At 42.0% G+C, this 12,104-nt stretch overlaps 1 protein-coding gene across 1 annotated transcript in view; it reads left to right on the top strand.

Annotated features, from left to right (window-relative positions):
• The first annotated feature begins 245 nt into the window (after positions 1-245).
• gfra4a (GDNF family receptor alpha 4a) overlaps positions 246-12,104 on the top strand; it is a 190,199-nt gene continuing 178,340 nt past the window's right edge. The window contains exon 1 of the mRNA XM_028001612.1: positions 246-1,002. Within this exon, the coding sequence (XP_027857413.1) occupies positions 960-1,002 (43 nt within the window). The 5' untranslated portion in view covers positions 246-959. The remainder of the gene's footprint in view (positions 1,003-12,104) is intronic.

Here is a 12,104-nt window from a genome sequence, read left to right on the forward strand (position 1 = left end):
ATGAACTGTACCCACACTCTCCTGTACAGGCTATGCTCCATTTTCCAGTTTTGTTATTTCCATTTTATGGCTGTGTGAAATAGGCTATCGATTTCACTTGCCCTATTTCAACTCTTTGGCCAGGATTGGATTTTTTTTTTCCCACTCAGTTTTTTTTTAATTATTATATATTTTTTTATTCTTATTATTTTAAAGGTGCAGAGGCACCCCATCAACCCTCCTTCCCCCAAACCCCCACACCCAGCAGCCAAGGATCACACGGGCTGCCTCTCAGGTCGGAAAGCGCAAAAGAAGAAGAAGAAGAAGCAGAAGAAGAAGAAGAAGAAGAAGAGGGGGAGAATCGGAGAAAGAAACCGACGCGCCAGTGATTCAGTGATTCATCCGCAATTTCCAGGCTGCGCGCAGGTGGAGGCGAAGAGGAGAGCAAACAGCCGCTCGGGACGGATCTGATGAAGCAGTCAGGGATGTTCAATAGGCGCAAGATTTGAAACAAAATATCATTTTTAAACCACACATATATATATATATTTCTTAATTTTTATATATATATATAAAATTTCCAGCATCTCTATTGAGAATTTCGGAGCTACAATCGCCTTCCAGACAGGAAATAAAAGAAAAAACGAGCAAAAAAAAAAATAAAAGTTTGACTCCTTTAAAGAAAAAGGAAAAAAAGAAAAGATGCTGCTCAGCTCCGCTGCTGTTTTTTCACGCTCTGCTGTGGATTTCAGCGTCAGCGTAAGTGGCCAGTCATCACTTGAGAAATAGCTCCGATTCTTTCGCTCTTTAATTTCGGTGCCAATTACAGCAGAAGGAGGGGAGCCCTGCTTTTTTATTATTATTATTCCAATTATTCTTTTTTTTTTTTTTTTTTCAAATATTGTTATTATTATCATCCTCATCGCGGCGCAACGCCTGTCTCCTTGGCCGGGATTTGCATCCATCTGAATTACTCCGTTATGGACTTCCTCGGACTGTACTTTCTTCATCTGGCTCTCATCGGTAAGTTGTGCGCGAAAGCGGCCGAACTTGTGCGGGATGAATGCGGGGAGCTGCGGGGGACGCTCGCTGCAGAGCGGCGGGCTGTCTGACCTGTTTTTCGGTCTCGTCTTCGCGCTCATTACGGAGCTTTTGGCGGCGTCCTTATATACCGGGGCGCATAAAGTTGGATGCAGGATTTCCCTGCAGAATCCGTCGCCAGTGAAGGTATTTAACAGGGGGAAGAAAAACAGACAAACAAAAAATATATATATTCTGAACATAACCTGCTGGGTGTCCGACTGAAGCGCAGTTTGAGAGGCTTTATTTCCCCGCTAAGTTGCATTCAGGACACGATTCTCTGCGCGAATTAGGAGGAAAATTGCATTTTTTTTTTCATTTTTGTGTTGGATTTTGACATGCAAGTGGAGATAAGTGTGTGTCAAAGTGTCGCTGAGTGTGTGTGTGTGTGTGTGCGCGCGCGCGCATGTATGTTGGAAAAGCGCGTGATGTGAGGTGCGTGAGGTGTGCACCTGCCTCTGCAGGTGAGTTTGGTTTCCTGAGCAGAGCTGTGCGCAGCAGAGAGAGAGGGGGGAGAAAAGCGCTGCCTGAGCCAGGGGCGGCTCCAGAAAGTTTGAAAATGGGCGGTCTTGGTGGCGGGCCCCACTGATCGTTTTGGCAGTGGGGGAGTTGGAAAATTCATCTCAACTACAGGTGCATCTAAATAAAGGAGAATGTCATGAAAACGTTTGTTGTTGCTTCAGTAATCACAGATTTTTCTTTTCTTTTTGTTTATAAAGAAACCTACCATAACTATAAGTTGATCCCCTAAACATATAAAAATATATTAGAAAACGTTTTTTTCCATTATGTAATCTTACATTTTTCTTTATTTGAAAATGTGAATATAACAATCAAAAAATGATCCAAAAAGTTACTTTTGGTACAAAAGTGCAGCAGCTGCTATATGCCTACACAATCACTAGGTGGATGGATGATTGAGGCCATCTGATCACTCTGAAAGCAGCGGGCTGCATATAGGAAGAACAAGGGAAAGTCAAGTGGAAGGAAGAAAATGTGGGAGAAAAGACAAAATGTTCATTAGAGAATAGCCTGGGCCTCCTCTGAGCCAGAGAAAACCTTAAAAAGAACTGGACAGCAGCCCAGTAAACAAAATTTATTTATTTATTTATTATTTTGTCAAATTCAGTTAAAATTTTGTCCCTCGTTTGAAAATCAAGATCCCAAAATGTGACGGAAAAGTGGAGAGGCACCAAATACGAGTTTCAGAGATCCAGATGGTAATGAGTCAAACCCCGTCCACCTCCACACCCTGACGGCGCCCTCTGCTGACCAGCTGGACCAACCATGGAGTCACTGAGCTTAGCCGCTGGGGCCGACAGGGAATTATTGGACGTTTGTCAAGCAGGAGATGAGAGACACCTGAGCCAACAATGCAGATGAGCTGAAGTCCTCCATTAAGGAAACCAAGGCAACAAGCCGAGCCCCTCCACCTAATGGATTCAAAAGGAACCCAAGCCAAGTTTGCAGGTGCATGTTCTACCCAGAACAGGGGCGTATTGTTTTTGTAAGGCGCATATTTTTGAGGTGAAGTTTTACGCTTTGGTCGTTTTATTTAGATATTCTAAATGTGTGAGAAACTGAACTCAGGGTTTCCATCAGCTGCGATAAAGATGATACTTTTATTAACGATTTGATGGAAAATGTATTTTTGTATAATATTCAACAATTATTATTTTAGGTGTTGCTGTAAGCAAGGGCCCAGGTGTCCTACAGTCAAACTAAAATGTGTTTTCCAGGCACATAGTGCCATGTTATACTATGCTGTTTATATCAAATATGGCTTAAAAGAAACTTGACTTTGTAATTTGACGTCTTGAAATTGGGGCTATGTCTCTTTAAGAAGCTCCTGCTCTTTCTGAAGCTCCGCCTTCAGGAAGTCATCACAACACGGCTCCTTTGTTAACCCTTTAACAATGTTTTCACCAGCGTTGCACTGGGAAGTGGCTCCTATAATGTGCCGTTGCGCTGTTCCAGCAGATGCGCTGTTTGCTAATTGCTGCTGGCTAGTCTGAAGGAGCTGAGTGGGGGACAGCTGCTCTGTGAGGAGGAACCTCTGAAAACTGCAGACCAGAGGAGGAGTTTCGTCCTCGAAGCTCCTCCTCTGATCTAGGGTGGCTGGGTCCAACCAGGCGTTCTGCACAGATGAATGGTTGCCATGGGAAATTAAAGAGCTCCTCAAAATTCATGAAAGAATCAACGTAATGCTCCAGGTATGATTTTGATGAGGAAACATTATAACATGAAGTAAAGCTCAAAAAAGTACATTTTACATAGCGCTGCCCCGTTAGCCGGAGAATGAATAAGCAAACGCTGCAACTCACCGACTTGTCCTCCCATGTCCTAATTTTACGTTCCTAAATAAAAGAGGTTGGGTATGAAAACATGAAGGCCAGCTCTGCCCCCCCCCCTAGCCGCCCCTCCCTCGGCTGGCGCCGCTGGCATCTGCACACACGCTCCATGTTTGTGTCCACACAAGAGGCTTTAGAGAACACACCACTGAAAGTTGTGTCCACAAGCAAATCAAACACCGAGTTCATTAGCACTGACCACAGGCGAACACACACGCACACACCCACACACACGCACACACACACACACACACGCCAGCACACCCCCGTAGACACGCGCACACACTTGTCGTTACACCTCACTCTGCCCTATTTCCGACGCCCGCGTTGTTCCCGGCTTGTCAAATTAATACGTGCTATGAGCTCTGATTTATTTCCCCACCCGACTTTCCCTGCTCCGAAATCTGCAAACGTTCTCCTCGGGAGAAATAAACCTTCCTGCAGAGCGGCGGCTTCTGCAGCCCGGATGTACAGATGGGTGATGGAGGGGTGGGGGTGGGAGTGCAGTCGGGGTTGGATTTGAAAGATTTATAGCCTAAACGATGACAGCTCTGCATCTCAGACTCCATTTCCCTCTGGCGCGGCTGTGATTTGATTTGAGCGTCGCTGTTAAGACAACACCAAGGTGCTTTGAAGAGATGCACCTTCCTGTACATGTAGGGGGGGGGGTCAAATGTGACCCTAACCACCCCCCATAATCCCAGTCCTCCCCCTCTTTCACATTGCATGTAAGACACAGTCCCCCCCATGCTCAGCTGTCAGTCAGAGCACAAGTGGAAGCAGTCACTTCCTGTCTCTTCTTTGCAGATTTTCTCACCTTGTCAGTGGGCTGGGGGGGGGGGGGGGGGGGGGGTTATGTGTTGAAAACGTCGAGAGCGTACCTGCCGGGGCGCCATGATCCCGTCCATCAGAGATCAAAGCACTTACAGGAAATCTTAGCCTGAAGGTTGGCAGAAAAAATGGTCAGACTGAGAGCAGAGATGTTCTGCAGATAGAGACGCGCGGCTCCACAAGTCCGTGCGGTTAACCGAGCATTAAACGGCGCCCGCCGTAATGACCGTCCCATCTAATGAATGTCTTTCTCCGGTGGTTCGTCGAGTTGATGTATGCGAGATCGGCGCGATGCAGCCGCGCGTCATTAGCTCGTACTGCTCGACTCTTACTGAGGGAATGCGTACGCGCATGTGCCTTCTTCGGATTTCATTTAGCCTGTTTAGGCCTCGGCGACCGTCCGCCCGCCGGCCGGCCCGCACGGCCCTCGCTGCGCCGCAGTCGTTGCCGCAATTAGTTCTGCCGTTTCCTCTTTTTGTGACGCGTCGAGAGATTCGGGCCTTTAGCCGTTTTGGAAATGGCAGCGATGCGAGTGGATGATCGGAGGGGACCCATCAGGACTTGGCAGAGTTCAGGGGCGGTGATGGAAGAAATGCGAGGATGAGGATGCATCTTTTCTTCTTCTACATCAGGTGTGTGAGGGAGGGAATTGCAGAGAAAACGGTTGGAGTTACAGTGAGACCCAAAGTGTCAAGTCAAGTTTATTGGTGTAGCACATCAGCAACAAGGCAGATCAAAGCGATTTACCCCATAACAATGTCAAACAGGAAGTACCAGACAAGCAGTAAATGTTACATTTTGTGAAATGCCATCATTAGTGTCATCAACATCAAATATGTTGATCAATGTTCACTTACTACTAATCAAAGGCAGCTGTAAACAGATGGGGTTTAGCTTTCATTTATAGGAATTCAGTGTTTTGGTTGTTTTGCAGTTTTCTGGAAGTTTGCTCTGGAAGCTGAAAGCTGCTTGTCCGTGGTTGGTTCCGGTTCTGGGTGATGCAGAGCAGAACCAGAACCAGAACCAGAATCTGAGAGGTCTGGAAGGTTGAAACATCAGCAGCAGATCTCTAACGTATCGTGGTGTGAAGGCGTTCAGTGTCATCAATGTCACAGTTTGAGATTTATGAAGCCGTTGATTTTTGTCGTGACACATTAAAATGGAGCAACTTGGAATTAGACGAGTATAAAAATGTTCAAAAAAGCGGCTTGTCAAAAGTTGACTCAAGGTTTGTAAGCATTTACATAATTACAAAGTAGAAAGTTTGAGACAATAGTCTTAAATAAATTGATCTGGGGAACACAACATCTCTTTTTTCCATCTCCTCAGGCGGATTTATCCTTCTAAAATTTAGTGTTTTGGTGCTAAGCTGTTCAGTGATTTATAAACTAACAGAATAAGTTTAAAGTTTATTCTGTGAGCTGCAGGGAAGCAGTGGAAGGCTTTAACAACTGGATGCTCTATCTTCCTGGTTTTAGTAGGAACACCAGCAGCAGGTGTCACATTGTAGCCTCACATTTCACTGCATTTTATTGTCATTTACTGCGACAGATCAAAACAGAGCAGTGCATAGTTGAGAAGTGAAATGTATAAGCAAAAATCTCAGAAACTTGTGCTTCTCTTTCCTCAGATAAAGTTTAAAAAAAATACAGGGTTATTTACAGTAAATAACTGTCAGTAATCAACAACATAAATCTGGCATTTATGGAAATAAAGACGTCGGTGGATGTTAGCTTAGCAGTCACTGTTTTCTCTCTTATTCATGTCTCCTGTTTCCATTACAAATACTCACTCACCCCTTAAGCAGAAATGGTTGAGAAAATATGTTAAACGCTATTATTTAACATTTGCCTAGAGAAATCTGCTAAAATCAGGAACAAACCGAAAGTTAGCCACAAATCTCTGATCTTCAGTTTTACGTTTTTATTTTTATTTTTTTTTTATATTCATATATCTCGGTGTTTTGGCTGCGTAACTAAGTTTTCACAAATTCCATTCTGGCTTCATATTTATTGCATTAATACTTTGACGTAACTGGTGTTGTGTGGTTTTATTCACTTGAGGTTAAATTGAAATCATTTAAAAGCTCCATAAATGCCAGACCCTCTCGAATGTGAAACCCTGGAACTGACAGCGAGGAGACTCCTCCACCGGCAGCACTCCTCCGTCAACGATGCAGAACAGATATGCTCCTGGTTACTGCATTGTGGTAATCGTGCAAACAAAATCCAGCAGAAAGAGGAATTAGAGCATGTTTAATAAACGTCACTGGTTAAGTGATTCATGCCTCAGGAATAGCTCTCAGCGGTTTTTGTTGGTGAGTGGCATGAAATGAGATTAAACGTTTCTGATAGCGCAACATCCGAAAACATCTTCTGCCCGGGACTGCACAGTTTGAGTTCAGGTGATGGATCGGATTTATTCCGCGTGCCTCGTTTCGTCTCCGTGCCTCTGCAGTTTGATAAAAGTGAATTTCCAATAAAGCTCACTTTTTTTTCCCTTTTTTTTTTTTTTTTACCAGTTTTTGCTATCAGGAACTATACCGCTGTCACTTTGAAGGAGTTGTCATTTTGCGCATATGCTCTGCAAATAAATAAATAAATAAATTGTCTACGTGGCCAAAATGGCCTGTTTTGCATATTATGTTTTTCATTAAGTGGTTTAAAAAAAAAAGAATTTCCGTCAGCCAAAACTGCTGTTTAGAGTCGATGCCAAGCAAAACTAAACGGCGTCCAACTCCAGGAACCTGCCAAGTGGTTGGAACATCCCAGAATATTCTGTGTGCTATTAATAGGAAGAACCACTCTGCACAACAAAAAAAAAAAAAAAGAAAAGCTAGAACGGCATTAAACCCACGGTCAGGTGAACTTACAGTAATCTCAGCACCGATACATCAGCATTTACAGTTAAAAGTTTAAAATTGTAAACTTAAGTCTTGTCATGGTTTGACATTAAACTGTCTTAGAATGTTGAAATTGTATTTTCTATAAAAAAAAATCATTTGGGAAATATTTTCTTAATATTAATGAGTTGAAAATGCAATCAAATTCACCTGAATAGCTAATACCAAATTAAACTGAATAATCTATAAGTTCTGTAATAGGAACTGATTCAAGCTGCATCAGTTTGCTTCATATTTAACCTTCTTTCTCTATTTATTTCTGGTTTTGCTTTATTTTGTCCTGCTTACATTTAGCCAATTGATTGGTGGCACAGAATGAGTCAAAGGTCAAAGTTCATTTACACTGTTTTCTCTCTTGCCTTAGTGCATCAAAAACCCATTTTATGCGATTCTTGACATAAATTAGTGAAGCGTATGTTACAGAACATTAACTCCTGTCACGTGTGAAGTATGTGTGTTGATATTAATGAACATGGTTTTGTATGTATTGGGTTGAAGGGAGTCCAATTTACTCTTCTGCTTCAGGAGAGAATTTGTTACTTTACCTATAATAATATTGTCTCATTTTTCTCCTCTGAATTTGAGGATCATCTGACCGTCTGGGTCTTCACTGCTCTGAAGATGTTGATGTTTTTTGAGATTCCCATTAGCATCAGCAGCCTGCTGCGTCTGCTGTTCTTCCTGGGGTCAGGTTACATGGAGGCTGCTTACATTTACAACAAAAAAAAAAAATCATGTTACAGATGAAGTATTAAAATAACCTGGATTATAGTTACTTTAGATTTCTCTTACATAAAAACAAAATAAACGTTCATGTAAGTTGTAGTCTCCTCTCTCTCTCATACTGGAGGTTTCCAACCTTTTTGCCCTGCGGCTCAAAACTGGACAATTTAAGCTACACACAATAAACTCTTTTTTTTTTTTTTTTGCATGTTTCAATTAAACATGCAAAAATGTGTTTATTGTTATTTTTCTTTTTTTGTTTGTTTGTTTGTTTTTACTTTCTTGAAAATAAACAACTTTAAAAAAATAAAATAAAATCCACCAACCTTAATGACCAGAAACATTAAAAAGGTTTCTGACTGTTGGCTTTTTGGAAGGAAAAACAAAAAATGTGCACATTTTTGGGGTCGTCTGTTTTCCATTTATTGGACAAATTAGATTATTGATCTTGTCTTGTGGTGAGGGGGCTGATCAAAATCATGGCCAGGGCCACACATGGCCCCCGGGCCACACTTTGCACACCTCTGTCTTTTACTATTGTACTCTCATATGTATAGCTCATACATGTACAATAACATCTCTACTTTCATAAATACACAAACATGCATGTACAGCACACCTATTATTTTCATAGCGCATTGTTAATTGCTTCATGAAACTGTAAGCACGACTTTCTTTAATGTTTTGTGTTAGTGCGTTCCATTCATGTGTGGCTCTGAACATCAGAGTGAAGCAGAGTCCAAGTGCATGGTGTAGGAATGTCTCCAAGTGGTCAAGCTACTGAATTAATCAGAATTTAGGTCAAGCTGCCTTCAGGTGGAGCCACTTTAAGCACTCTGAATGGCTTTCGCTGATTAGGGAATTTTCGTTATCGCAGACAAAGCGTCCGCATAGAGTAAACTGGTGTATAAGCAGGGATGTAAGATGACTTGGTCGTGATGTTTATACTGCAAAGATTTTCAACATTGTCAAAAATTGTGGCAGCCCGGCTTAACTGGGCAGAATATTGTGTACAGTATCATAGGTGATAACTTGGGCTCCGTTAGGTTCTGTGAGAAAATGATCACTTTGACACATAAGCAGTTTGGCTACATCATCTGGAATTGGAAAATGGATGTCATCCAGATTTTAGTCCAACCTCATACCTGTAGAAAATGAAAACTAAGCGGACCAAATGACATTCTTCTACACAGCGCACTTAAATCAGGGCTAAAATGGTTTGGCTAGCAAATTGGCCAAATAGAAATATAGCTAATTTTCAGCTCAGGAGATTTTTTTTGTTTCCCCTCTAAGATCTGAAGGGCTTCACATGGCAAGTTTAAGCAAAAAAAAAAAACCCCAAAACAAACAAACTTCCAAATCACAGAAGCAGAGGCGACTATATATTGACAGAAAACATCTGCTTGTTAAATCTTTTGCCTAATTGGTCTCCCAGAAACAATAAGTAGAGCCGTTATGCGCATTCAAAAAAAGGTCGATCTGATTTGGCCTTGAAGCAAATCATTTTCAATCATTTCCCGGCATATTTTCATGTTGTACTTGGATGGAAAAGTACATGACAGCGTTTAATCAAAGCTGGGGGTTTTTTTGTGCAAGTTTCTCACTCAGAGTTTATTAAAGCAAAAGGAAATATAATGTAATTAAATGAAAACACTTTATCTACATCGCTCCAACCAGTGGTATGGAAGGGTTATAATTAGAGACGTTCCGACGCCTATTTTTCTTTTTAAAGCTCCAGAATAAAAAAATATTACAACAGCACTTAGTACGGCTTTTATAGCCTTTCTGACGTGAGTGGTCATTACTTATTTATATTAGGAGCAGAAGCGACCCTGTTTTAGAGCAGTTGCTCTACAACAGGGTTTTGATAGAGGCTGAGCCTACACTTAAAGCTGCAGAGGTACTGAATGAGTCGGCTCCTTGTTTACTCCACTTAGTAAACAAATATTTTTGTCCTATAAGAGTCCAAAATGACATTTCTGATAAGGAACGAATGCGTTACATGAGGACTTCGCTCATGGGAGATGGAGACGGATTACCATTTACAATGAGGTGGAAGCTAAGGGTCAAAAGCTCACACGTGTTCGATGGCATGCTAAAATCACAGTGCCACCCAGTGGCCTGGCATGACAACTACAGCTGACATCTGAAAATACCTAGACAGCGGTCTTGTGTAAATATATACAAAGGCTTTGTGACAAGACCGCTTACATTTATCATGGCAGGACTGTTAAATGTAGACTTTTTTTCTCAGTGGACTTTTCTGTCAGTTTCTGTGACTAGAGGCAGTTGAGGCTACGGGTAACTAGCTGCTAATATATCCTTGCTAGCTAGCTAGGTCGCTTTTTCCTCCATCCTGAGTAAGTGCAAATTTATTGGCAGCAGGCTGGACATCGCTCTTTCTCGCCACTGGCTCACTTCTATTGCCAATCCATACAAGGTTAAGTCTGTAGAGAGACACTTTCTTAAGTCTTACATTTTATTCAGAGCGACATAAGAGAAGGCTTAAAACGTCCTAAATTTGACTTGCTGAAACCTGCAGATACGGAGCTGAAAGAACAGTAGACACGTCTTGACGTCATCGAAAACAAATACATCACTAGCTGCACTTTTCCATTAATCATAATTGCGCAACTTGACATTTGGAAAATACATTTACTCAATGGAAACAGGACAATTTTGGAAAAATGAAATTTTTCAATATAAAGTTTTGGCGCTGGTATGAGGTGGTTTATTTGGCCTAAATTTTTTTCCGCAAAACTGCAATGGAAACACTTTTATACGAGTCACATGACCAACAACCAAATGTAACTATAGGCGCAAACCACGAAGAAGAAAACAGGAAGCAGTCTGAGAATGACGCCGTGGCGTGTTTTTAATGACTTATGTGAACAAACCTATTCACATATGATTTTAATTGCGTTTCTTATTCAAAAGCAACATCACAATTGAGAAATTGTTCTTTTTTGTTATTAGCGGGACATTGACAAAGTCTTGTGCACATCTGTAATAGAAACGCAGTTACTGAAAATGGCTAACGTACAGACTCTGCTTACCTTAGAAACTAGCCAGCTAGATTAGCATCGCCAGGACAACCTGGCATTGCATAGAACTGCTGCGTTTACCAACAGGAGGGAAAGATTAGACCTTGGTCACCGACTGATGTCTCTGTGCATTTCCAGTTATAAATAATGCAGCCATAATTATGTTTAAATGCGGACAGCTTCAAACTGTGAAAGCCATTTTACATTGGGCAGGTAATGGGGAAAGTGAGAGAAAATCCTCAGACCACAAAGTTTAGCCCCACAGCTAATTAACTCTCGCACACCGTCAGCCAGCTTAACCCGCTCTCCCTCTCGCGTTCAGGCGAGCTGAGTGGCCTGCAGCACAGCTGAACCTGCTCCTTCTGCTGCCGTCAGCAGTTATTTAGTCTAATCACCAGGCGTTACACGAAAAGGCATAATTTCGCTTCTTGCACATTTGGTAACCTTGAATTTTGACAGGTAACATTAGGGGCTTTCGCAAGCGTGCACTTTATGCATGTATTCGAGCAAATAAGACGCCTCCTTCACACTCCCTCGGAAAATGTTTAATTCATGCTCATCCCTCTCTTACATCAGCTCCCCAGTAGCAGGTGCGGCATCGCATTGCTTCGTGATACTTACCCCCGCGCCTTTGCGCTCTTCAGACAGAGCGAATATTGTCAGAGAATTAGAGGAGCAAACATGGAAGAGAGGGGAGGGGTGGGTGCAGAGAAGCTGTGTGACAGTTTGAGGTGCTTTTCTTTTTCGATGCGACACTGAAGGCGTCATGGGCTTCAAAGTTGGAGGAGATGTATATCCTCTGCAGAGTGGCACACCCCGACTCGACTGCTCTTTGGATCACGCTTGTGTCGGCTTAATTTTAAGCCTGAAATTTACTGTCAGCCCTTTTAGAATCCACTTTAGTGTTTGTGATTGTTGTCGGTGTGGGAAATATATGTTGCTCCTAAAAAAAAGGAGATAATAGGATATTTGTCACGAGTCTGCTCCCTGGATCTTCACTTTACCTGATAGATTTGCTCCACTGAATCTACAGCGCGGGTCAAAAGTTTACATACGGCATGGTGAAGAAGATAATGTTAATACTCTGAAGTGTAATTTAAACCAGTCTCTTACTAGAATTGAGTGATAATATAGTATACAACTTTAGAAAGTTTTAACACTGGTGGAAAAAAATTGGTTTTAATGTTAATTTTC

Source organism: Xiphophorus couchianus, chromosome 19 (genome assembly GCF_001444195.1).
Source record: "Xiphophorus couchianus chromosome 19, X_couchianus-1.0, whole genome shotgun sequence".
NCBI classification, from domain to species: domain Eukaryota; kingdom Metazoa; phylum Chordata; class Actinopteri; order Cyprinodontiformes; family Poeciliidae; genus Xiphophorus; species Xiphophorus couchianus.